Source organism: Polypterus senegalus, chromosome 1, assembly GCF_016835505.1.
Source record: "Polypterus senegalus isolate Bchr_013 chromosome 1, ASM1683550v1, whole genome shotgun sequence".
Classification (NCBI taxonomy): domain Eukaryota; kingdom Metazoa; phylum Chordata; class Cladistia; order Polypteriformes; family Polypteridae; genus Polypterus; species Polypterus senegalus.
The window spans coordinates 323,420,459-323,448,320 of NC_053154.1; the positions used below are offsets into that span (position 1 = coordinate 323,420,459).

A 27,862-nucleotide genomic window follows, 5' to 3' on the forward strand; every position below is an offset into this window, starting at 1 on the left:
CCCATTTCAGGGCACTTCAATGTTTGGGATGTTTGTGACCACACAGGTGGGTTTCATTGCTTTATAAGACACATCGGTTTGTTTCTACCCTTTGGAGTCTGGAGTTGTCTATGTTCAACATAAGGGCAAGAGCTGTGGCAATGAAAGTCAAAGAAGCCATCATGAGACTGAAAACCAAGAATAAAACCATTTGAGACATCCATAAAACCTTAGGATGACTGAAATCAACGGTCTGGAACATCATTAAGAAGAAAGAACACACAGGTGAGCTCAGGAATCACAAAGGGACAGGTAGGCCAAGGAAGACCTCCACTGCTGATGACATAAGAATCCTCACAATGATCAAGAAAAAAAAAAAGCACCAAATGCCAGTCGGACAGACCAGAAACAGACTTCGGGAGCACATGTGGATGTGTCAAAGACAACTATCAGAAAAAGTCTTCATGAACAGAAACACAGAAGCCACACTGCAAGATGCAAACCACTAGTTAAGTCACAAAAACAGGATGGCCAGATTACAGTTTGAGAAAAGTGACTTTAAAAAGCCTACAGAACTCTGGGAAAATGTCTTGTGAATAGACGAGACAAAAATGAACCTGAGTAGAGTGATGGCAAGAGGAAAGTGTGGAGATGACAAGGAACTGCCCAAGATGCAAAGCAGACCACCTCATCTGTTAGACGTGGTGGGGGTGTTATGGCTTGTGCATGTATGGCTGCCACAGGTCCTGAATGGCACACTTCTCTTCATTGATGATGGAACTGGCACAATGAATTTTGAAGTCTATAGAAACATCTGTTCAAGTTTCAGTCAGTGCCTCCAAACTCACTGGACTGCACTTCATCCTACAACAAGATGATGATCCAGACATACTGCTAAGGCAGCACAGGAGTTTTTCCAAAGCTAAAAAAAGGAACATTCTAGAATGGCCAAGCCAGTCACCTGATTTAAATCCAATTGAGCAAACCTTCCCTTATGTTGAAGAGAAAACGTACGGGCCCAAGCCCCCAAAACAATTAGGAGGATGGCTGCAGCAGAGGCTTGGCAGAGCAACACCACAGAAGATACAAAGCAGGAATTACATGCAAGGGATATGCAACAAAGTGCTAAATATGACAATGGCCTTCCTTAATAGACCTTCCATTGCTGTGTTCCAAACATTATGGTGCCTTGAAACGGGGAGACCATGTATAAACTGCATTGTAATTTCTATACGGCGTGAACAAATGTATGCAAATCCCCTTATGAAAGTCTGCAATGTACACTTTAATCACATCTGAACTGATTTGTAAACAGTGAAACAAAGGAGGGAAATTAAGGAATAATGTGTCTTTGTCCCAAGCATTATGGAGGGCACTGTACAGACTGTAACACACTACCCTAAAATTTCATTTAGTACAGAAAAATATGTGTGAGAGGCATGGAGTTACAGCGCTCCTGTCAAGAACAATGGGGCAAAAACTGTACTTTCAGGTAAAGTTCTGAAACGCAATTTAAAAAAGAAGACTTTTTAATCCTTTTTTTTTCTGGTATCAGTGAAAAAGAATGAAGCTGGAATGATTCTGAATGTGATATTTAAGGCAGCAGATTGTAAATCATGCACAAGGAGTCAAGGCTGTTACAAGGCACTGTATGTAACAACAGATCAGAAACACCGAAGGCGTTGTGGTGATGGCACTGGCACAGCTACTACTAGTCCCATTGGCACCGCATGAGAACTTCATATAAAATTAATATCTGGTCACCTTAATAGTATCTAGAGAGGTGTACATGAAATCAGGTACATAGTGTGTAGTTTGAATGTGATACCATACATCAGTTGAAATGTTTTCTAACGAAGACTAACAGCAATAGCAACTCCACCTGCAGGACAGATCTTGGATCATTTTAAATGTACAACAACTGATTCAATGAAGCTTTGAAAAGCTAACAGCGGCAGCACACCAAAGATCAATAGCAATACATCATCTAAATACTCGGCTGTTCACCTGCTAAGGCCCCCACAGATTCTGCTAATTTTACTCTTCTGTGTGCACAGATTGTAAATTACTTGTTAACAGCAGCAATGATAACAGGAAGAGTACGCTGGTGACAGCAGAGTTAATTAAGTCTACCTAAATAATTCTGCGCACTCTGCTGAAATAAAAATAAATCTGTACATGATTTAAATAGTGTATATACAAACTAAAGCACAATATATATTCGCTCAAGTTTTCAGTCCCAAGTTACTTCAACATACTCAAACTTTCCTTTAACTGATAAAAAGATAATTGCTTCTCTGTAATGCTGGCTTTTTCCTTTTTTTCAGTGTAGCAAGCAAAGGAACAGAATAAGAAAAAGGGGCATCAAAAGGGCGCACCGGTATGGCTATAGTGAAAAAACAAAGGCAGGGTGAAGCTGGCAGCATTCTCAAGGCAGCGTGTTTGGTTCCATTTCATATGATTCTCTGCATCCTTTTCCTAAAAAAAAATCTTCACCCAACAAAAGTGACATGGCACCTGTCAATTTTTGACCTGCTGGCTTCTGACTACACGCCTCCTGGCATTATCATTACTATTATACATTTTTAAAGCTAATTTTTGAATTTTTAGTATACAAGGCAATGCATCACTTAGCAGCCCAATGGTAGCATACATTTGTAAAAGATATTTTTCAGGCTAAATTAAAATTTGTGTCCCCTTTTCTGTGCCCAAACATATTTCTTACGACAGCGTTGGTCCCCGATATATAGTAAGCCACACAGACACACAAGAGGGTTGAATGGCCTCTAAAAAAGTCATACTGAAGCAACAGGCATGAGAATTTGGGAACTTTCTGATCAAAGTCAGGGATTCTCCCAAATCATTCAAAATCAATGCTGGGACATGGCTACAGATAATACAATTAAAAAGAAACAAACATTTTATGAAAATTAAAAGTTTCAGTTTAAAAATACTCGCTTTTTTGGACTCTTAAGCTGCTGACACTCCACTCGGCTTTAACAATTTCCTAGTGTACTGTGGGGAAAACTAACCAGATTTAATTTAAGAAATCAATGGAGGCCTTCACACTTTTAGAAGTGGCAACATCCACCGCCATTGCCTTGAGCTCTGTGTCCCCAAACTGCATGAGTGTCTGAATCTCCCTGCGGGCCGGGGGAGGGGAGCACTCTGTGCCACTCAGGTCCAAACGCAGAGTGCCACATTTCTTCACACCGGAATCAGTGATAAAGCCCACATCATCTTGCTCCGAACAATAGATATTGATGACAATGACCATCTGAGATGGTTTGGCTGGAGTGTAGCTCCGCTTGACCGTTTCTCCCAGGGCCACTGATTGGTCAGCAGAGATAAACTTGTCAAAGACATCGGTACACCAGCGTGTCCCATCCTTCACCAGTAACTTTTCAGGAGGGTGCTTCCCGTCCAGGTATCTGTTGAGCACCCCAACTCCATATGTCAAAGGTGAGCGTCTCACTTTGATCACTGCTGGGTCCAAGCCAAACAGCACTGCACCTTTGAGGATGGTAAGGCCTACATCGTGAGGGATAATTATGCGGCACCGTTCACCAAGCATGTTCTGCACAGCATGCTGTAGCAAAGGGGACTCTGAGAATCCCCCTACCAGAAAGAGGAACTTGATATCAGACACCTCAGGCTTTTGAAAGAGATCACCTGAAATGACAGAAGGTGACAGTTAAAGTGACGGCCAGCTTGGTGAGGATTTTGCATGCAGGAGAGTTAAGATTCATGCATTGGTGAGGAGGACAGGCATGCCTTTCACAGCAAGTCAGATGTTAGAAGATTTTGCCAGTTACTTTGAAGTAATTGAGAAGCCCATCTTCAATGTGAGTAATGCGAGTAACTTCTCCTCCAACACTAAATGTAACCTATCTAGTGTAGCACTTACTGAGATGATGAATGATTTGGTCCACAGTGGGCTTAAAGAGGGCATTCATTGCATCTGGATTCATCCGAAGCATTCCTTGTGAGGACCACTTCACAAAATCCACACTGCAAAAACAAAGATCATCATTAGTTTAGAAGACTTTCTACTACAGGCTTAGGTTCCACCTTGAATCTGTGATACTGTCACTTGTCATTTTTCTTTCAAATGGTGTCTTCAGGCTTACAGTATTTTCTTGTGCTCATCTGCATGACAGAGGTATCTTGATTTAGTAAGTCATCTACTGACTTCCCTAAAGTGATGCTGCCTATACTGGAAGATAAAATCGTCATTTTTTTTAAACTGCAGACTGCCTTTGTTATAAGTTAATAATAATATTGACAAGTTATAATTATACATTTATTCTTTTATTTTGCTCAAATGAACCATCATAAACTATAAAGGATCTAACTAATTTAGATGCATTTTTTAGGACCCTTGAAGGTAATGAACCTAACTAATTTACAAAAGCAATTTCCAAAACCATTGAAAGCATCTTATCTAACTACATCTACATTTGTTTCTATACCAATCATTTATAAATTTAATGCATGCTTCTTGTTATCTAAGCAACTTGTGCTGACTTTAGTTTAGAATGGTTAGATAGTTTACAACTTAATAGTAAAACAACAGGAGACAAGAGATTGCACAGATATATACACAAGGATCAAAACTTTAGGCAGCGCCAGCCATCACTAGGTTAGTCAGCCAATTCCATGAGTATATACTAGCACACTGTTCAGAACCCCATGAATATTTTTAACATAAATAATAGCCTGTCTGAGGGACTAGAGAGCAACAAAAATGTTAGAGACCAAGGCACATGAGAAAGAGAAAGAGACCATTTCATCTGGATGTCAGAGAACATTACTCATCCATTACACAGATTGCTGAAATGTTTCTAACGGCTATACCTGTAACATATCATTAGAAAACTGGTTGAATAGACGGATATTATTCTGGATAAAATGTATTTTGTAACATTTGTGTGATGTGCACAGATATCAAGCATCTTCTGCCACTGCTACTATATAAGAGCAGTGGCAAATGATGCTTGGTAATGGTGCACGTTACATTATCCAAGTTCTTCAACAGAGTGCAATTGCAGAGTGCAGGACCTATGAGATCAGTCATGTAATGCCCCAACATCAGGAAACGCCCTTAACGTCAGTGACGAAACACTTATTGCATTAGACTATGATTAACTTTAGGGCCCCACTGCACTATGGTTAAGATTAGGGTTGTGGGGGAGTTATCCGACTCAAAGGGCGCTTTGTGACTGATTACCTGACCTATGTCACAGCCATTGTAGGCTGCAGTTAGACACTTCTCAAGTTCTTCACAGGCAGATGATACCCAAGTTGAGAGGGAGTGCTGCCTCCGGTAATTACATTATCTCCTCTTTGTCCCAGAGCACAGAAAGACCACTCAGTGAGGGCAACTAAGTCCACCCCTTCTGATCCCTGGGCTTTGAGGTCACCCTAGAGCACAGGTATCAAACTCCAGGCCTGGAGGGCCGCAGTGGCTGCATGTTTTCATTCTAACCCTCTTCTTCATTAGTGGCCAGTTTTTGCTGCTAATTAACTTCTTTTGCTTTAGTAGACCAGCAAAAACTGGTCAATGATTAGGAAAAGGGTTAGAATGAAAACCTGTAGCCACTGCGGCCCTCCAGGCCTGTCACATGAGGCTTCTGCAACCAAGGAGAGGAGCTCTAGACTAATAAACAGAGCTTTAAAAAAAAAAAAAAAAAGGAAGATTTGACTACCCAATTGCAGAGGAGCAACTTTTTTTTGCTTAAATTATTGTTAAACGTTATCGTGTGTTCATTTGTATGTTTGACAAGTAAAAGGAGGTAGTTGGCTTGGCACCACAAATTGCTACAATTGTACCGGCCTAATATTCCTCAGATAACCACTAATATATCTATAACTACTGTATATATATATATCTATAAATAAATATATGTGTATACCTATATCGATATCTATATATATGTTTAACCCCAAGTATTTACATTTTAGCTTTATCTTTTCCCAGCCGATAGGGGAAAATTGTGTGGCATGTCAGCCTCAAACATGATGAGCTAAACATCTTCATGCTGTGCTGATTATGATGATGAAATACTGCTTTTACCTAATTTTTATGTTTATTTCTTGTGTTCAGTAATACATATTAGTACAAGCTTATTTTCAATTATATAACCTATCTGTCTCATTCTCTGCCAAATGTACCTTATAAATAGGCCTTTATTTGGATAAAATCCACCCACATAAAGCTGCTGTCACCTGCTAATTACAGCACAATAGTCAGGCTTCATTTGAATGAACAGCTTCCTTCTTATCACTGCTTCTATAAAATTAGCAATGGACCCCGCAACAGCAATCAGATTGTGAGGTGGTAGGCTTTAGTCTATTCAGTTAAAGATGGTCAAATTTAATTTACAGATTAGAGCTGAACAACATGAACAGGAAGCAAAAATACTTAGCTGAACGTTGATTACATAAAAATAAGTGAAGGGAAGAATTTTTAATTCATATTTTATTGTAGTAGCTAAACCAATCTTTCTGGCACTGAGATCACCTTGAACATCACAATCTTCATAATTTTGTTCATACAAGGATTGTAAAATGTCCTTAGACTTAGGAAGGGAACAGCCTTGAGCGTCCGAAAGGTGCTATATAATTAAAATGTATTATTATTATTAGAATACCTGGTAATCCATGACATTATACCACCAGTTCCCAAAATATGCACACTAAAACCAATGTTACATATTACACAACTTCTAATCATGTGGTATGTCAGACTTGCAGAGTGCAGGTGCTTATCTTGTCAGACCAAGTCAATTTACATGACTGAAAACCTCTGGGCACGTCAAATTTGGCAAATGAGTGCTGACTTTAGAACACAAGCCAACACAGCCTGATGGAGCCGGTGCTGTATTAAAGACTAATACTATGGAAAGGTTAGCCAGTTTATTTCACTCTGTCATGGTATGGAAAACACAAGACATAAGACAGATGACATTGACCTGTGTTTGTGACATCTAAAACCCCCTCATTCCTCAACACTACATTATTGTATATGTATTTTACTTCCAAATGAGCATTCATTGGTTGTCAGCTCTCATGCACACACAGAGCCTGCAATTACAACTAAAGACAAAACTAAATCTATTTGATTTTGTCAGGGCAAGTCTGTTGGTTATGTCAAACTAGACGAATGGTTTTCACAGTAGTGCACAGCAGACTGCCTCAGACTTGCCAAGATTATTTAAATGAAGGCTACAACTGAAAATTTCTGGAAAAGGTGTCAAATGTGATACGGCCTTAAGTCTTGAGTTTCCATCTAAGCATATAACCCTTGGTCTCCCATACCTCATGAAAACACCGGGTGAAAATCTGGAAAGGACCAAGTCAATTCGTTGTCTGCTGGGATAAACTGCTACTAGCTTAGCTGCTATAAAATTTAATCTTGTTTCCAGTTTATCTACTATGTGAATTCACCAAAATGGAGTGTTTGTAATATGGTCAAAGAAGATATTTAATGGACAAAATAAAAGGTAATAACTCATTTTAGCTCATATATAAATGTACAATCCTAATCTTGGGTAAAAGTGTATTATCTGCACCTCTCAGTTGCATCTTCACAAGAACAATTCCTTACCTCCTGTTACTTTAATTTCAGGTCTGGGCAACTTGGTTAAGGAAAGGCATACTTACTCCATATTTCCTTAGAATTTACTATAGTCCTCTCTGCAAACTGTAATTTTTGTTATCCTATTTCTTCCAGCAATGGAGAATTTTCCTTTTTTGACATTTCTGAACAAATGTGTATATTTTTTGAAATTCTAAGATTGTGTGTACTTTGGTCAGTTTCAGGACTTGTTTGCTGAAATAATTGGTATTTGTGACGATAGGATGTCATTTTAATACCAACTTCTAATGACATATCAGTTCAGTTCATCAGTTACACCAGTTCCCTGCTCAGAGGAAATTTGCTGTGTTGTAGAAAGCTTTTAGAAGGGACTGGTGAGACAATGTTAGGTTACATTTATGTTAATCAGTCTGGAACTGCTTCATTTTACTTCTGTTTTTATCATTATGTAATTAGTAATTTGGAAAGTGGTAATTGCATTTTACCTGTGGATTATTCCTGTGAAAAATTAACACCACCAAAAATGGACATAGCTTTCTTATTTCGCTCAATTTGTGGCTGAAACTGAACTCAGACATAGTGTCTTATGAAAACAGTACAAGGGTGTTGTACCATGTTATGGATATAGTGAGAAGTCAAACAAAATGACACCTTTTATTAACTAACTAAAAAGATTACAATATGCAAGCTTTCAAGGCGACCTCGGACCCTTTCTTCTTACATTGACTGCATCTTGCCTGAAAAAGAGGCCTGAGTTGCCCCGAAAGCTTGCATATTATAATCTATCCAATAAAAGGGGTCATTTTGCTTGACTTCACACTGAAAACAGTACAGGAATAATTACTACAGTAAAAAATATACTAGGATACTGATGATCTCAATTATGTCATTCCACCAAGAAAATAACATCTTGAGTGTCCCCGAGTTTTAGATTTTCTGTTAATTCATATACTTACTTGCTTTTCCGAAGTGCATGCTCAACACTGTGCCCCCTGAACTTCTTGTAGTAATCAATGAAGGAAAACGGTAAGTTGATATTCAGGGGATTAGTTCTGTCTGGGGCTGCTGCTCTTTTACGGGACTCAAATGCAATCATTAAATCCACCCAGGCAGCTGGACGCTTGATTTTGAATTGGTCGATGAAATCGTCTCCAAAAATCTTACAAAGCAGCTTCTCAAATTCATAATCCACACCGACAGACCCATAAGGACCTCCTAGAAATAATAAATGGAATAAACACAATATTAAGAGAGTAAGACACACCTTTTGAAGATCTATACCAGAACCCATTTCATTCCTCTATTTGTTCATTTTGAAGGGCTCTGGATCATCTGCACTATGGGTACCCCACTGAACTTATCTGTATCTAATAGCAGACCTTTCTCTGAATTGTATCTAAATACTGACAATCGACAAGCAACATTGACACCACTGCAAACAATATTGAATGCTAAATAATAGCTATTTTAGTATTACCCACTTGTGTGTGCACTTATTAGTAAATAATGGCTTAAGAAATCAGAACAAAATATTAAAAAGCAAAAAGAATGAATTATCACCAATAGAACACACATACATTCTTTTATTTACTACAACAAATAACCTAACCAGTTTGTAATTCTTGGAATGATTTAAAAAAAAAAAAAACATCAAAACCAAGAAATAACACCTAGGCTAGTTACTGTATAACAGGTGTCAACTTAATGGAAGTAACTAATTGGCCTGAAAGCCTGTGGCCACTGTGTTGGGGTGGGGACAGGACTGAATGCAAGTATCGCTGATCTAGAAGAACCTCAAACATAGCATGTCATATAATTTTTAATAATTTCTTAACTGTTTTTATATAGAAAAAACATGTCAGGAACAGAGATTAATTTGAGCACCAAGTGCTATAGTGTTCAACTCCCATGTTATTTCTACACCTAAAGATGTACACATATTCACAATAAAAATATAAAAACAATTTAATACAAATTTCTAATATTTGTAAGTTATATATCATTCTTATCTTGTAACCTGGTTATAATTTTTCAGGTTAACCGTGCATATTCACTCTAAAGTACATCTGCAAGATCAAACCATATCTAACAGAGTACACAGCTCAATTCTCAGTCCAGGCTTTAGTCCCATCTTGTCTCGACTACTGCTCTTCTCTGCTCGCAGCAGAACCAGCATGTGTCACAAAGCTGCTGCAGATGATTCAAAATGCAGTGGCACATCTGGTGTTCAAAAACACCAAGGCTGGCAAAAGTCACAGCTTTTTTCAGATCTCTACATTGGCTCCATGTAGAAGCATTAATTAAGCTCAAATCCGTGATGCTTGCTTTCAGAGTTGTCAGTGGATCATAGCCTAAGCATATGGAGACACTTGTGAGAACCTATATACCCCATCTCAGCTGTCCAGCTCCACCTTTTGAATGATGTCTGCTGACGCCGTTTCTGTGTGGCATTAAATCTCAATCCAGACTCCTTTTATGTCCAGCTCCAAGTTGGTGGAACAAGCTGCCCATCTCCACCTGAACTGCTGACTCTCTCGATGCATTTAAGAAGTGTTTGAAGACTCTTCTGTTCTGTGAATTTCTAAGTGATATTGGAGGTTAGGTTTTATAACCTAGTTATTGCAACTTGCTTGTGTTTTCTTCTGAGCGGTGATCAGTTGTGTAACCTTGTCCTTTAACACTTAGTTCCTGAAGAGTCCCTCAGACTGATGTTTAAGCATTTTGAACATGGGAAAGGTGCTATATAAATATAATGTATTATCATTATTACTCCTCTGTTATGTTGGCCTCCTTTCAAAGCTGCTTTCAATAAAAGCATTTGATAAGCAAATAAATGTAAATGATCTTTTGCTTATATATAATACCAGTAACAGTGCACTGCATGATAACGTGCAGTGAATACACTTGATGAGCATTCATAGTTTTCCTCCTCTTTCTCTGTACATTTAGCATTCATTTGCTCAGAGGTTGATGTGCTTGCTGCTTCCTGAGCAGCTCTTGTTTTCTCCACCCTACTGGCCCGCTTCTTCTCTTCTTTCGCTGGCACCTTTTCGCGTTAAAACTAATTAAGTCAGTGTTTGTGTTGCAATTACTTAGTAAGTTTTCTTTAATTTTTCACTTAAGCTGGCACTTAAGTGTTCAATCTGCCTCAAGAATGATTTAAGATATGAAGAGGTAGGGGAAGTGATGGTGAAGGTGGTAGGGATGAGAACGGCGCACATACACATGCGTTGCACGGCCGCCCTGCTGGCCACTGCTGAGAGTTGATTCTACAATAAAATAAAATAAAAAGAGGAATAACCTTAGAGGTCAATCATCACCCAGAAAGTGGATAGTAGACGTCACGTAGTATATGTGTACCAAATTTCAGGTCAAACAGTTTGCAAGCTGCAGGTGTTTTAAAATTCTGGACAGTAAACAAACAGCCACAGTAGTGTATTATATATAAAGATATATTATTATATAAAGTGGTCTCCACTATTATTGGTACCCCTTGTAAACAAAAACTGTCATCTTGAACTGAAAAAAATAGAAACATCTGATTTTTAATTGAAAAAAGTTCATTCAAAGAAAAACAAAGCCCTCATCAAGAAATAAATATTTTTAATAAAAACAATGTGCCACAATTGTTGGCCACTCTGCATTTAATACTTTGTACAACCTCCCTTTGCCAATATAACAGCATGGAGTCTTTTCTTGTAACCTTTTATGAGGTTGGAGAATACAGAGCATGGCATCTGAGACCATTCTTCTTTACATAATCTCTCCAGATCCTAGGCCCTCTCCAGATCACTCCATAGGTTTTCAATAGGGCCAGGGGACTGAGATGGCTATGACAGAACTTTGATTTTGTGGTTAGTTAACTATTGCAGGGTTGATTTGAACATGTGTTTCAGATCATTATCCTGCTTCAAGATCCAGTAACGACCCAGTTTTAGTTTCCTGGTGGAGGAAGCCAGGTTTTGATTTGAAATCTCCTGATATTTCATGGAATCCATGATGCCATGTACCCGAACAACGTTTCTAGAGCCTTTGGAGGAAAAGCTGCCCCACAACACAGAACCTCCACCATATTTCACAGATGGGACAAGGTTTGTTTCATTATAGCCATCCTCCTTTTTACACCAAACCCACCTTGTGTGCTTATTGCCAAAAAGTTTAATTATTTTTGTTTCATCAGACCATAGAACACTGTTCCAGTCAAAGTTGTAGGAACGTTTTACAAGCTTCAGGTGCTTAAGTTTGTGGATAACTGGCAGAAGAGGCTTCTTTCTGGTATACCTTCCAAATAATCTGGAGATGCCATCTGATGGTGGTTCTGGAGACTTGATAACCCCTGGATTTTACTTTTTCTTGCAATTCCCCAACAACTAATATCTCAGTGGAGATATTATTACCTCTCTTACCATCCTTCTCACTGTATGTGGGGGTAAAATAAACTTGAGTCCTCTTCCAGGCAAGTTTATCACAGTTCCAGTTAATGACTACTTTTTTATTATTGCCCTAACTATAGAAATGGCCATTTTCAGGCACGTAGCTATTTTTTTATAACCATTCCCTGGGTTTTGAAGGGCACCACATTTCATCATTTGGATTGAATGTTTTCTTTTCTTTGCAATGATGATGGTTGGTAAGGAAATGTGGTTCTGTGTCTCCTTACATTTGTATCCCAGTTAATCAGGAAGTCATTGATTTGGGCTGGAAAGTTCCTATACACTACAAACTTTTCTTTTTTTATTTTTTTGCTTTATAGTAATTCAGGTGTGTGTTCAGTACAAAGTGTATGTGTTTATTATTTATTTATTTACCTGTGTATGTGTGTATTTAATAAAAGAGGTTCTATACAAAAGCCACATTTCTCCCTGGGGACAAATAAAGTTTATTCTTTCTTTCGCACCTTTCAATATCTATCTATCTAATATAACAAACACCTTTCAAATCTATTTTATATAGCTTTTTTCATATATATCAACCTATTTTATATAGCACTTTTCATATCTATCTATCCATCTTAAAAAGAAATATTTCTCATAATTTTCTCACTAGACCTTGGCAATAAAGGCAAAGAGCTACAGGCTTTGGCTGGTGTTCACAATAAGCTATCTATAGCCATGTTCAATGCAAACACCGGGCCATGCCCTGAAGAATGATCAAACCACATACTATACTTTCAACACTTACAGAACAGCTCATGTACAGTCAGGGCTTCTGTACTGTGGGAAAGAATCATCACTTGGGAAACATTTCCGTTATCTATACTAGTTCTGAGTTTTGATAAGTTTTGATGTGCTAAAACAGCTTCAATTCTAAATTTACTTGTCATGGAGTTCAACGCCAGTGATAAAATGTTATCCAAGACTATACTGGATGGGTCTGCATCCACTGTTTGAAAACTGGAGCTGTCGTTACACAAGATGGCATATATTAGCCAAAAATGTCTGCCCAGTACATTACCTCTCGCCTGAAATGTCTGATATATTAAATACTTAGACAAGGAGATTATTTAATTAATTATAATTACTTTAAAATATACTTAATTGTTAGGGTGGCATGTATAAAGTATAGGAAAATAAAAGCAAACTAAATAATGACAACAAGCATTTATAGAGAAACAGTGACAAGAATGTCACCAGAATAAGATACAATGGGCTTAATTTAAGATGCAAAGGAACTGAGTTAGACCTTCCTGTGTCATTAAACAAATGAAAAGAAAATCACATTCAGATTGTGGAGTATAAATAAATGCACTATCTAGAATAGTGCAGTTGTGGAATCTTCAGGTTCTACATACTGAATTATCCCTTATTCCAGAGATAGCACTGCAAATGCACTGAATAAAGGGAAATTATAAAAACACTACTGTATGCATTTTTACTAATCTAGCCACCAATTTGGTGCCGGTCCCAAGCCCTGATATGCAGAAAGGGTTAGTGTCAGGAAAGGGCATTCAACTGTAAAACTTTACCCAAAACCTTAATAATAGCATCAATCCAAACAGCTTTGGAAAATTGTATGACTTTTTACTGATTTGGTGTTCATTTAGCATTGAAAAATAATACAGTAATTTAGTTTCCATTAGGACAGAGCCATGGAATGTGTTGGAATGTAGTCAGAACATGAAAATGGCATCTGTAGAATTTGTGTACTATCCAAAGGCTGGTTCCTGCATTGTATCCACTGTTACAGGTAAAGGTTCCAGCTCCCCCACAACCCAATACTAGAAAAGGGGATGTGCAACATGAATAGGCTGATGGCATTATTTGAAGTCATCTAGTCAATTTCTACAGTATAGTCATAGTAGGTGTCAAAACTAGGAATAAAAATGAATGGTTTAGAGATCAGCTACGTACATTAAAATGTTTTGAATTTTGTCATATGTGCTTATGTTAGCTGGTTATCAAATGCAGTATTTATGCAAGTCTATTTTTGGTGCTCAGGGCGGATGTCGACTTTTGTCGACGGGAGGGGCTGAGGGCGAATGTCGACAAATGTCGACATCCAGGGATAGAGGGCAACAATCAGCTGTTAATGGCGACAAAACTCATTGTCACGTCACAGGTATTCCCTCTCTGCTTGGAGGAATGTTAGACTCATTGACTCAGCAACTAATCCTTGCGTGTGCTGAGTTGGGATATGTAAACAAATAGAAACAAAGGCAAGATGGCATCAACATCCCATGCGGGAGTGAAGCGAGTTCAAAAAAGAAAATACTCAACAGAAGACATTTTGCGCATTATCACGGAGTCGGACTCTGATTTGTCAGAGTCAGATTTCTTTGATAGTGATCAGGAAATCGAGGAAGAGATTGAGGAGCCAGTGTTCTGACGAAACATCCTACCCATTGAAATGATCTACTCACTGATACTACGCATGCGCAGACCAAAAATGTTTACAGTTTTCTGCATAGGTATTTACTGTCAACATTTTATAAGTTGTATATTTTGCATGTGTGACTTTTAATCTTGTACCGGCCATTGTATCCATGCACGGCTGTGTCTCTTTCGGGCATTAAATGATGCATATAGAATAAATTGAGAAATGTTAGCATTTCCATAAATTTGATAGACGACTTCTAAATACAACATGTTAAATGATGATATGGTATAACGTTATAAGTTTAATGTTACGACTTACAATAAACGGATGGGTGTAACATATACGGTGTATATACCGTACCTGCCATTTAAATAAACTACGGCAGGATACTTCGACAAAGTAGGACAAATCGTCAGAACCCCGGCATCAGCCGATCACAGACCGGCCGATGCCGCCGCCGCAGCTGCTCGGCTGGCAGCTGAGCGCGTCGCGCACTGCCGGTGCACCAACGGCAAGGTTCGCGTGGGAGGAATACCCAGAAATTGATCCTTGGGTGCCGAACTGGCTACCGGACTTTACAAGAAGGAGATCGAGGAAGAGATTGAGGAACATGTACAGTATGTGAAATAACAATATGTTACATTATATAGTATGCAGGCTCATACAAAACGCAAAACAGTTATATTAGTCAAAACTAAATATTTTTTGTTGATTTGATAAGTTAAACAATTGTTTTGTGTTCTTTTTTTAAAAAAAGTTTTTGGAAAAATATTCAGCCCTGGGAGAAAAGAAAAAAAAGCCCTAAAAGAGTTAATTATACTTTGTAACAGATAATATAGAGTTTCATTTGATATGTTATAATTATTCAAAACATCAGCTGAAATTTTAAATAAACCTGAGAAGCTATAACAAAAAAGGAGGAATAGAGTTAATAGCAGAAGGAAAATTCTAGAGGAAAGCTGATGTCACTCGCATTACATAAGCATGAATTTGAAATGAAGTGGAACTCTGCCAAGGAGGATTGCTTACTGCTGTGAGGCACTTAGCAGAATAAGTAAGAGAAGTGCAAGGGCTTACCTGAAGCTTTGTATAATTCTTTCAAATGGCCCTCTGGAAGGCGAATTTGATGGACAGTGAGATCCACAGTTCCTCCTCCACAGTCCACCACCACATAGCGATCACCTAGGTATAAAGGAAAATCTCTGACTTGACTTGCAGGAAGACAGACAGCAAACATTCCACAATGCAAACTTTCTCCTCCCTTTCTGACAAGAGTGATGAATAAGTCACTTGCTGTAGATATTGATAGAAAGGGATAAGGCAACTAAGCAGCAAAATCTATCAAATGGATAATTCAAAAAGATTTGCTGGGATTGACTGCCATAGCTTTGGGAGTCTTATGTGCATGGCTGAACAGGACACATTCACTTTAGCTGGTTCAACCCGAACATCAGCCACTGCTCAACTGACCATTCACACCTTCTGCCTGCAGAATCTTTTATTGAGTCTCATCTTATAAAGTATGTGCAACATTTTAAGGATTCATTTTGATTATGATTGGCAAGTAAAACTGCACCAGTAAAAATGTAGGCTGGGTGTCATATGTCAGGCAAATGGGCAATTCAAGCAGTCAGAGAAATGCTTCTCCTTTTATCAATGGGCAGATCATTTGGAAAATTAGCCACTGAAAAATGCTTATTTGTGAGCAATGATTTATTTCCAAGCACTGTGCTTCTCACTGGAAATGTGCAGTAGGGTGGAACCTTGAGTTTTATGCATTCTTACCAAAATAGTTTCAGTTGCCCAGCAACCTACATCCTAAGGTCATAATACTCTACTATTTCACAGCTGTGAATTTCTCATAGGGTTTGTTCAGTTTCCTGGAAGCCAAACTAACTCTTAAATCTGTGAATAATGCCACCAAGCTATCATTACTGTTTTAATAGAGTGTTTTAACTGAGAATGCAGTTGTTTTATTCATACTGGAAGAGAGTACCCGAGAAGATGACTGAGAGGTTAACAAGAAAGAGTCACAGTCCTTTTTTAATTCAGGATGCAATGTTTTAAATATAGTGCCCTCCATAATGTTTGGGATAAATATGCATTTCCTTGATTTAGCCCTCTGCTCCACAGTTTTAAATTACAAATCAAACAATTCAAATGTGATTAAAGTGCAGATTTTCATTTAAGAGTGTCTGCATATACTTCAGTCACACCATGTAGAAATGACAACACTTTTAATACACGAGCACCGTCATTTCAGGGCCTCATAATGTTTGGGACACGACAATGGCAGGTCTATTAAAGCAGCTGTCATATTTATGACTTTGTCACATACCCCTTGCATGCAATGACTGCTTGAAGTCTGTGATTCACATACAGTACATCAGCAGCTGCTGAGGTTCTTCCCTTGTGCTGCTCTGCCAAGCCTCTAATGCAGCCATCTTCAGCTCCTGCTTGTTTTGAGGGTTTCTTCCCTTAAATTTTCTCTTCAACATATGGAAGGTAGGATCAGTTGAATTTAAGTTGGGTGACTGGGTTGGCCATTTATGAATTCTGTATTTTTTTTAAAAACTCCTTTGTTGCCATAGCAGTATGTTTGCATCAATATCATGTGTAGAATGATGTGTCGTCCAATGTGTTTGGAGGCATTCACTGGAACTTGAGCATATGTTTCTGTACAACTCAGAATTCATTGTGCGACTGCTGTCAGCAGTTCCATCATCAACAAAGATAAGTGTGCTAGTACCTGTGGCAGCCATACATGCCTAAGTCATAACACCCCAACCACCCTGTTTAACAGATGGTCTGCTTTGGATCTTGGGCAGTTCCTTTTCGTCTCCATACTTACCACTCTGATGCAGGCTCATCTTTGTCTTGTCTGTCCGCAAAACCTTTTCCGTGAATTCTGTAGGCTCCCTGAAGTCCTTTTTCATAAACTGTAATCTGGCAATTTTGGCTTGGTGGCTAACTAGTGGTTTGTATCTTACAGTATGGCCACTGCATTTCTATTCATGAAGTGTTCTGTGGATAGTCGTCTCTGCCCCCTGAAGACTGTTTCTGATCTGTCAGACAGGTGTTTAGGGCTTTTTCTTCACCGTGGTGAGGATTCACCTGTCTTCACCAGGGGAGGTCTTCCTTGGTCTACCAGTCCCTTTACGATTACAGAGTTTGCCAACATGAACATTCTTCTTAATGATATTCCAGACAGTTGATTTAGGGATTCCAAGGTTTTATCAATGTTTCAAATGGTTTTATTCTTGTTTATAGTCTTTTACTTTCATTGCCACAGCTCTTGCTCTCATGTTGAACAATGGCAACTACAGACTCTAATGATAGTCTGTAGATAGAAGCAAGCCAACGTATCGGCTGTGCTAACAAAGCAATGAAACACACCTGAGGAATCACAATCACCTGTGAACCCAATTGCCCCAAACATTATGGTGTTCTGAAATGTTTATTTGTCCCAAATATTATGGAGGGCACTGTATAATTAAGACTATGTTCTACTAAAGTGGTCAGACAGAAAGGTACAGGTGTGCACGGAGTTCAGACAGATGCTGAAAGCAGAAGCAGAGTTCGGGTATGTTGGCCAACATTCCTGCTCCAAGTTACACAGAAGGCTGTGACAACACCACAGCACTGGCATTTTGGTGGAGACAGCATATTATTTTTCTCCCATAAGAATAGTCAGCTTTGCAAACATCATATAGCCTGTTTGGCGAAGCCTGCAGTTAAAGCTGTGAATCAGTAGAAGCAATGTGTATCCTTCTTTTCTGTGCAAAAAAACACCTTGTGTTGTCAAACAGTTACCTTTCCCACTATGGCTGTCACATTCATATCAAAAATATTTTATATATTTGTTATTTTTTAATTCAGAATTATCAATATTTTTATGTAATTGAATGTTATTAATTATTAATGTTACGATTTGGTCTCTGGATTCTTACAATACATTTCTGAAAGAATTTTCAAACTAAACTGAAGATATGCTGCTGTCAACGCTGACCTGTGCACCTGCCTGCCTCGGCTGCTTCTCAGACAAGCTGCAAACTTGCAGAATGTCATACAGTGAGCGTGAAAGATCTGATGGCTACCTACATCTATACCATTTGAGAATGTGGCAGACTCTAGGAAATGTAAAATGAAATATATTAGACATTCCCGTATTCGCCTGTTAGCACTGTGATCGCTGCTGCTGCCAAAAGACCCCCATTATGCCCTATCGGAACAGCTGCAAAAAGGGCAAAAGAATTAATATATCTGGAGCAAGGACAGAAGTTACAAGTTCATCTGGAGATGTAGAAAGTGATGATCTGGAGTGAGAATGGTGGTGAGGTGGAAAGGATTCAGACATGGCATTACTTCATATAATAACTAATGTTGTATTGCTTATATAGAGCCGTTATATCTCATAGCGAGTTACAGCAAGTTCAGATAATTTGATTTTTTGGGTACTGCAGAAGACTGGATTATACCTCTTATTTCAGATGCTATTTTAATGCACAGTGGAAAAAGCAGGAGGAGGACTGGAGATTTTTGTGAATGTCCAATAGTGAAAAGGGAGAGCAGTACAATTAAAAGTAAAATGTGTGATCAAGACACTGAAATGCACACTGAGTTCATCCACAACACTGTCCAGGAATGTAACAGAAATGATTAGTTATGTACCAATATCTTAATGATGGGCGATTCTGAATACTAGTGACGTCAAACAAGGAATCAAGTGTCTATTAGGCATGCTCCATTCATGCTGGGCCTAAATTTAGGGTTTATAAATCTAGGGTACAACCTAAGCAGTTCTGACCTCATCTTGCTGCCACCTACAAGTCTGTTATTGACAGCAGCAGCTCTCTGGTATACGAAGCCAGAAGTGTTTATGTGTGTTTGGGGGAAATTGTCTGGGGGGGTTTGGGGGGGGATAGGGAGTTTATTTTAATTATATTTTATTTGTTTTTATTTTATTCATATTTTTGTTTTTCTACTACTATCATCAGGGCATCAGGGACACCAACAGTTTTCTATCAAGTGAGAATAAGGAGCACTTTTCTTTTTGACTACCAGAAGCTTAGCTATTATTTGTGGATTGGCTCACCTCCCCAAATGGAGGAGCCAGCTGGTGTAAGGCTCACAAAGTTGTTGGTCCATTTTGCTGTTCATAGTTATATTTCTCTGTTTGCTACCAGAGGCTAGAACCCCTATTGACACTGCTAATATCTATTGTATAAAAACTGGCATAACAGTTTTCAAGAAAAGAGAACAAAATCATCTAGCTGATTACAAGAAACTTAGTATTACAGTAAGTCCCATGGCTAAATGCAAGCTAGCAGTCCAATAGACCTACAGTTGGTTGACTACTAATAGCATTGATAGGACAGCAAAGGTGCAGAAAACCTCAGCTGTTTCATGTGACTTTGCAAGGTGCTGTGTTGCCAAGATACTTATCTTAGAGTTGCAGTGTTTGCATGTGTCCCTCAAGCAGCCTTCAAGGGACAGTTCACAGACTATAACCACTTTATAATTTGAGGCAGAATGTTCAGCTTTACCGAAACAGTCAAAGCTTACTGCATGTCATGAACAGATTAGGTCTGAACTGTAGCAAAGATCCATAAGCAAAATATAAAGTTAGAATAAAACAAGAGAAAGTTCATAGGTATTTAAAATGGGAGCGTGTTCAAAACATTTGGTTGACCATCTTTGACAGTACTTGACAAATGTACTTAGCTTCAATAAATTAATTTTAAAAATAGCTTGTTAATGGCTTTCTTGCTGGTATCATGCATTCTAACTCATAAGGAAATATATATAGTAGCCCTATTATAATCCAACATTCAAATAAATCCATCCATTTTTCTAACCTACTTATCCAGGGTAAGATCACAGGGGAGCTAAGACTTAACTCTAGCCTATGGAAAGGGTCCCACCCACACACACTAGGAATAATTTAGTTATGTCAATCCCCATAACCTGCATGGCTTTTGACTGTAGGAGGAAACTCTGGCAGACACGAGGAGAACATGCAAACACCTGGCTTCTTGACGGCGAGAGAGCAACTGTACCACTGCAGCACTGTGGTGCCAGTAATACACTTGAACATTCATGTTCAGCATGAAACATTTTAATCTCAATTAATAATTTAGATCAGGGGTCTGCAAAGTTGTTCAAAGTGGGAGGTAAGGGCTACAGATTTTGTTCCAATCAAAGTTCTTAATGAGAAGTCAATTATTGCTGTTGTAGCACTTATTGCTCAAGCAACATTTTTTATACTTCATTTTAGTTGCCTCACTTGCTAAGATTCCTGGCCCTTAGTTGCTTATTTTAGTCTTAAACAACTGCATTCACTGCATTAATAACTCATTATTGCAAATGACAAAGGAGCTAGCACATGTCAAGTGACTTGCTCAGGGTTAGTCAGTGTTAGGCAGTGAACCAACAATTTTTTGATTTAAAGTCCAATATTTTGGCCATAATGCCTAGTGAAAGAAGACCAATGTACTTAACGTTTATTAGTTTTATGAAATTGGATCAGATACACAATCACAAGCTTTTGCAGGACTGTCATGAGACACAAGGAGGACAGCTGTGTACTATTTAGGTCTTTCTTATATTCCTGCAGTTCTGACAGCCCTCTTGATGTGAAGCCATCGGGTGCAGCAATGTCACTACTCCTATTTGTGACTTTCACTGACCGACTGTAAGGCACAGGTGAGGCTGGGAGACTGTCTATTTGCAGATACCTTTATGACCTTAGCAGAGTGGAGGGTGATCTTTTTAGAAATTTCTTGCCAATTCTGACTCTTTAGGAATGAGACTTGACACTTTGAAATCCTACTCTATGAAAAAGGTGTTTATGAGGTGTGAAACTGACAATGATATAATGGTGACAGTCTGAGGAATCAGTCTTTGGTGGCAACGTTCATGCTGTTTTTGATTAAAGCAATCCAATTATTAAGTGATCTGCATTTATGAAACTAAAGAAACAAATCAAAGGAAATTTGAAATATTTCATATAATGCTAAATAGATAATTGTCCACACTACTTAAAGGATAACTTTGGTATTTTTAAGCCAAAGTTATTTCTTCACAAACATGGTATAATTGCATTTGTCATGCAAAAAGTTTGTTCTAAAGTTTAAGTGTTTTCAATAGATTAAAAAAATATATCTTGCCTGCACTGGTGCTTTACAATGGAGGCTATGTGGCATGAGACATCAACGAAAATTAAAAAAAAACTTACTAAATATACCAGCTATCAAGTTATGATCCACGTCTTGTGATTAACACACATGTTGTAAAATAGATTATACATATCATTTCTGACCAAAAAACACCAATATTATGAGATTTTGACATTTTAAAAGCAGACCAACTGTGCACACCACCTCAGTGCTCGTCTTCTTCCACAATAACCTCTCACCACCCCCAGGACAGGGTTTCCCCTTGAAAGACCAAATCACAGTAAACTCTTCATGCTCTGGATGGTTTCATCTCAACTTACTTAGGTATTTATGTGAGAACATACACAAGCAAATAGAAAAAGCATCCTTACCTTGTGAAAAATATTTCCAGTAATATGCAATAAAATTGTGACAAACATGGACTGGAAACACAGAAGGCATGTTTCCTTTATCGAAACTGTTGCTGCTTCATCTGAAAAATTTTTAAGCTTTTATTTTCCGGTGGTGTCCCATGCCTCATAGCCTCCATTGTAAAGTGCCTGTGCGGGCAACATATTTTTTAAATCTATAGAAAACGATTAACTTTAGAACATCATTTTGTGTGGCAAATGTATATATACCATGTTTGTGAAGAAATAATATAGACTTGAATAACCAAACTTATCTTTTAAGAGTGTCATAAAAAAGATGCTGCTTTACTGGCACAACAGAATTCAAGTGGCTGGTCATGGTGTGGGCACACAGAGGCTGTAATAGTAATAGCTTTCTTACACAGTTTAGATGCTGGGCAAAAATCTCCCATCACTGCTTCTGAACACCAATGGATACTCCAAGAGAAATCTCAACCTCAGAGAAGGTGAGGCTTTACATGTTTTTGTTCACTGCCACCTCAACAACTTTGCTGTGAACAGTCATAATATTAAATGAAATAATGGCTGAGGGGGAATTTTATGCAAACGGGAGCTTTGTAGACTTTGATTTACGTGGGTATAGCGCTTTGCATTTTCTGTGACAAGGCAAACTCCATTGCAAAACTAGGATTTAGCGACAAAATGAACAGCTCTTTCAGCTCTGATTTTGAAAAACACTGTGCTTTCTTGTTTATGGGACATACTGGACTCTTAGCAGTCAAAGTCAAATTTGATCAAGCATATAAAATAGGAAATAAACTTATTTATTTATTTATTTAACAATTGTTAAAGAGTGACCATGATTAAAAGTGTACAATGGAAAAAGGAATGCTAGAAACCTTGCAATAAAGTTACAGTAGATCATCCTAGTTCTCCCCAAGGCAGTTTAGAGTTAAGGTACAATTACTTTTATGCTGTTCATTCAATTAAAGAAGAGGCAAATGAAATAACTAGATCACGGTTCACCTTTTGAAGGACTGAACCCGCGACCTTATGATTTTATGTGGCAGCTTTACACACTAAATACCATCCAGTAACAACGTCTCCATATTCTATAATGCGAGCCTTGGTTTATAAACTGACTTCGTGATCACATAGTAAGCCAGTGGAGGGGGCTAAAACAATAATCATGTGGTTTATAGTGCACTACCTCCATATTTAGTGAAATACTTGCTTCTAATATAGAGACAAACAGCAGCATGTAGGTGTCGAAGAAGGCTGCTATTGGAAGGCATTTCGGTCAAATTACTGCATCCTAAAGCAAACCATCAAAAGTTTTAGTGGTGCAGTGTTAGCGCTGCTGCTTCGCAGTTAGGAGACCCGGGTTCGCTTCCTGGGTCCTCCCTGCATGGAGTTTGCACGTTCTCCCCGTGACTGCGTGGGTTTCCTCCAGGCGCTCCGATTTCCTCCCACAGTCCAAAGACATGCAGGCTATGTGGATTAGTGATTCTAAATTGGCCCTAGTGTGTGCTTGGTGTGTGGGTATGTTTCTGTGTGTCCTGCGGTGGGTTGGCACCCTGCCTGGGATTGGTTCCTGCCTTGTGCCCTGTGTTGGCTGGGATTAACTCCAGCAGACCCCCGTGACCCTGTGTTCGGATTCAGCGGGTTGGAAAATGGATGGATGGACTCGCACAAGGTCTGATTTCATTAAATTAAGAGTATGTTTAAGGAGTTGAAAAAAAGTCATGAATCGGATCACACCTATTTATACCATATACAGGTGTTTGAAATATTGTGGTAAATGCATTATTTTACATTGCAAAAATGTACTTGGGGTTTGTTAATGAGACCTTTATTTATATAGCACCCCCAAAACAACACTGGAAAAAAAAAACAATGAAACAGTTCAAAGATATTTGTACGCAATCTGTTTCTTTTTGGACAGCAATTTTTCTTTATTCAAGGAGCACCTAAAGCTCAAAGGATGTGTGAGCATTACCTGCAGTTTGAATTGGTTTAAATAAAATATTTAAAATTGCTGCACCCTGGACAGAGCTAACAGAAATACTAAGTGCCAGCACAAAAAAACTACTATGATCCTATGAACAAAGGGTCTTCTGAATGCTTATCCTCAAACTGGTTCAAAACATCAACATATGCCTTACTAGTTGATACGTGGAATCTGTTCATATTACCACCACGAGAGTAGTTTAAAAAAACACAAGACTAGATGACTCTGGAAGTGTTTTGGGTGGAGCAACTGGATGGACCACTTGCTGACAGAAAGCTCATGAAGTGTAACTGGCAGCAATACAAAGGCACTTGGCCTCCTTTCTTATATTTGTTAATACATTATTAAAAGAGTAGTGAAGCTGGAGATACGTAAATAACCCTGCACAGTAATCTGAATGTATGAGAGCCAGATTGATGCCCAGCACTAAAGACCCTAGTCAGACCAAGATGAATCAGTGAAAGAGGGAACTGGAAGTTGATAGAATTAAAAAAAAAAAAACAGTACCAGGGCAACTGTCCACTCAGCATGCACAAACACTTTAACTACAAAACAGCTATAGAAAAAGTCAATGCAAGGGTGGGACCTCCATTCTAGACAGGTTATCCAGCCTATACAGAGCATACACATGCAGAATAAATCCAGTGATACTTAAAAGGAAAATTAATTGACATTATGTTCCAATCAAATGTGAAAAACACCCAGCTCCAAGAGGCATGTCAAATTCCAGACTCCCAACTGTGCAGAACAGAATCTTTCCCCTAAATCCAAGGCAAACAGTGCTGTATTCTTAGAAGAGGTGAAGAAAGTATAACAAAAGCATTCAGAATGTGACTGGACAGAAATGGAAAATGGTGCAGGTTAATAAGCTGATAGGACAGTGCTTAAGAGTTTGCAATCTTGCACACATTATCCTGGATAGCAATTTAAGAATTAGCAAGTGCAAAGAGCATGGGAGAAAAAAAGCACTCTACCTTCCTCCAGCTCTGACCAGAGCTCTCCTATGACATTTTCCACCAAAAAGGTGCGGCTCTGCCGGTTACGTCGGACGTGCTCCTTCGCTGGTTGTTAACAGAGAGAAAATGACTAAATGTAAGAGATGGGAAAAGCACAGAAGCTGCATGTCTGCTCAACACTAACATAGAAGGCAAAGTGAAGTGAAAACATTCAAAGTCCTGTGCCAGCACAGCTGGGGAGCTAAGCTTGCCTGAAGCAGGTCAACCCTAACCACAAAACCCCAGAATTCCCAGCCTCCCCAAACTTCTTGTGCCTTACAGCTGCTCAACTCTACAGCTTAACAGTGCTTGAGAAGTAGTGGAATATGGGACTAGGTATTAAAGGCTGTCAACTGGCAAAGCCATTGGCTTTAAAAAAAAATTAAGGACAACAGTCTGGTATTGTGAGGTTTAGAATATAGGGTGAATGGAATTAGACATGAGTGATATGGGATTTTTTTTTTTAAATAAACTAGAAACCCTCAGCGCAAAAACTGGAGCTACTTAATACTTGTGATGGTTCACATATGTACCTCTCTGTTTAGGAGATGCCCCACTGGAGTGACAGTGCCATGCCCTTATTAGCCTATTCTACTGTGAACAGTATGAGTTAGCATTTTGCCAGTTTTGACTAATAATTCAGTATTGTGGTGGTCATACTTTCAACTGAAATAAAACTTCATGGGCAGCGCCTATTATTTAAGGTGAGGCAACATTCTGCAAATTTAAAAGCATATTTTTAATGTAATTTTCTGTACTGTGATGTGAATAATTTTGCAGCATGTTAGAAATATTTAGCTTTTCATCGAAAACTAAAGTAACCTGAGGTAACTGTTTAAAGAGACTTCATCTGGGGTTAGCAGATTTCGGTAAGGGATAGAACTAAAGTGTTATATTAAAACACTTCTCTTGGTTAACAAGTAAAATGTGAGGTAGTAGGATAATGGAACTGTTTTCAAGAATTTATTGCAACTTTGTAAGTATTCAGAGAAGACATATTTACAGTAATATGTGTTGGTTGAGTATTAGTTTGTTCCACTCTGAGCATGATTTGAGGGTTCTCTTATTTACAGAAAGCAAATCGTTTGGGGGAAGCCTAGTTTACAGAATGACACGTAAATATATATGGCAAGAGCAGAGTTCCTGGCATTATAACTTTACACAAGTATAAATGATCTGGAGAAATAGGGAGAGTGTATTGAATACCATATGTAAAAAAAGTTATGCATGGTGGGGTTGTCGGTTCAATACAGAGTGTATCTGCAGAAGATTTAGGTAGTTAGTATGTTGGACAGCAAATGTAATTAACTACTAGCAAAGTCCATTCTATAAAAAAATTACTTGAAGTGTCTGTTCTTTGCTGAATGAAAATACCTGAATGTGTTAGTATGCTCAAGCACATATGAAATATAAGAGGAGAAATTAAACAATATTACAATACCTCCCAAAACATTTTTTAACCCACCTTCAGAAACACAAAATGCTGACAGAACTGAAGTTACATGACTAGAAAAAGAAACGGTTAGTACTAGAATACTGTTCTTTGGAGCTTTAGTACTTGAGTGGAACAGACTAAAACAAACATTGGTATTGTAGCTGAATTGCACAATAAGGGAGAAATATTACACCTGGATGTCGGCAAAACCTACCTTTATTTAAAAGGTCCATATTCAAATACATAAATAATTATATACACAGACAAACACACACAAACAGTATATGATAGTTGGCAATATACTGGTTCTGCTGGTATGGATTTTGAGAGTACTAAAAATCTAAGAAAAAGTTGTGAAAACATTTAAATATAAAAAGTGCATATATACGAGCGTACCCCTTTGGGTTCAAATTTATCGTTAAATCCATCCAAACATAAAGGAAGTCAGGAAGAAGCCCTGTTTTGTGTTGTGTTTGCTTGTCAGCTAGGACAGCAGCTAGTAAGTGAGGGACCAAGTAATAAAGAGAAGGAGAGAACAAAGATGCACTTTTATTGTGATATGGATTTTACGCCATACCACCCACCTAAGGTTCCATTCTGCTCCTGATTGCATTCCAAATTTTACACAGATGCAAGTAAAAAAAAAAAAAATATATGCATATCGATCAGTGATTGTGAGTCCTTCCTTCTAACAGCGTTGTGATGTTCTTGTATACGATTATTTTTATGTTTGTCCCATGTATACCGCTGGACAAGAACTGCATGGAATGCCATAAATTGTGTTTTGTGTTTCTGCTGTCGATTTCTTGTTTTTGGCATTGAAAAGGGCAGTGTGCAGATTGTTCTAAGGCTTGTGTGCTATTACGCATACAAAATCAACCAGATATACATTCAACTGGGATAAGTAAGATTTAAGGCCAGTACTAAAAGTGCCAGAGAGCTGGCTGAATCTTGGCTATCAAATGAAAACTCAAGAGACATCAAGAGACATTTGGACATAAACCCAGCATATGCAAATTAAGAAGAAGACGTTCATAATAAAATTAAATTTTACGACCAATACCCCTCCTAACCCCACCTCATTAACACACACACAGAGACCTACCCCCACCTCACTTAATTTTGTTATATATTGCCTTTGATTCTTGTATGTCTAACCATTATCCTTTGATGACGGCTCCTGGAAGGGGCTGAAAGCTCAGGAATAAAAAGTACTTTATGATACGTGATTCTCCCTTTGTGGATCCCCAGCTGCAAATATGCAAACCATATCACAGACCTTCGCTTCCACAGCTACTTCCTGTTGTCTCTACAGTACAGTATTACAACGAAAAAGCCATAAAAATTGCGGAGAATATTTGCAGTTTCCGCTAACAATTGTTAGTTAGGTTACAAGGAAAAATCCGTGAACGGCTGAAGCCATGAACTCTAAAACCGCAACTTCACGGGGGTCTACTCTGTGTATGTGTATATATCTATACTAATAAAAGGCAAAGCC

At 38.4% G+C, this 27,862-nt stretch overlaps 1 protein-coding gene across 3 annotated transcripts in view; it reads right to left on the bottom strand.

Moving 5' to 3' along the window:
* Positions 1 to 291: 291 nt before the first annotated feature.
* hspa12a (heat shock protein 12A) overlaps positions 292 to 27,862 on the bottom strand; it is a 169,444-nt gene continuing 141,873 nt past the window's right edge. For 2 of the 3 annotated variants that reach the window (XM_039737197.1, XM_039737207.1), the window contains 5 exons: positions 24,909 to 24,995; positions 15,473 to 15,577; positions 8,536 to 8,794; positions 3,887 to 3,990; positions 292 to 3,651 (listed from right to left, as the gene is read on the bottom strand). In XM_039737197.1, coding sequence (XP_039593131.1) covers positions 3,017 to 3,651; positions 3,887 to 3,990; positions 8,536 to 8,794; positions 15,473 to 15,577; positions 24,909 to 24,995 — 1,190 coding nt within the window. In that variant the 3' untranslated portion in view covers positions 292 to 3,016. The remainder of the gene's footprint in view (positions 3,652 to 3,886; positions 3,991 to 8,535; positions 8,795 to 15,472; positions 15,578 to 24,908; positions 24,996 to 27,862) is intronic. The other variant, XM_039737214.1, reaches the window with a different exon arrangement.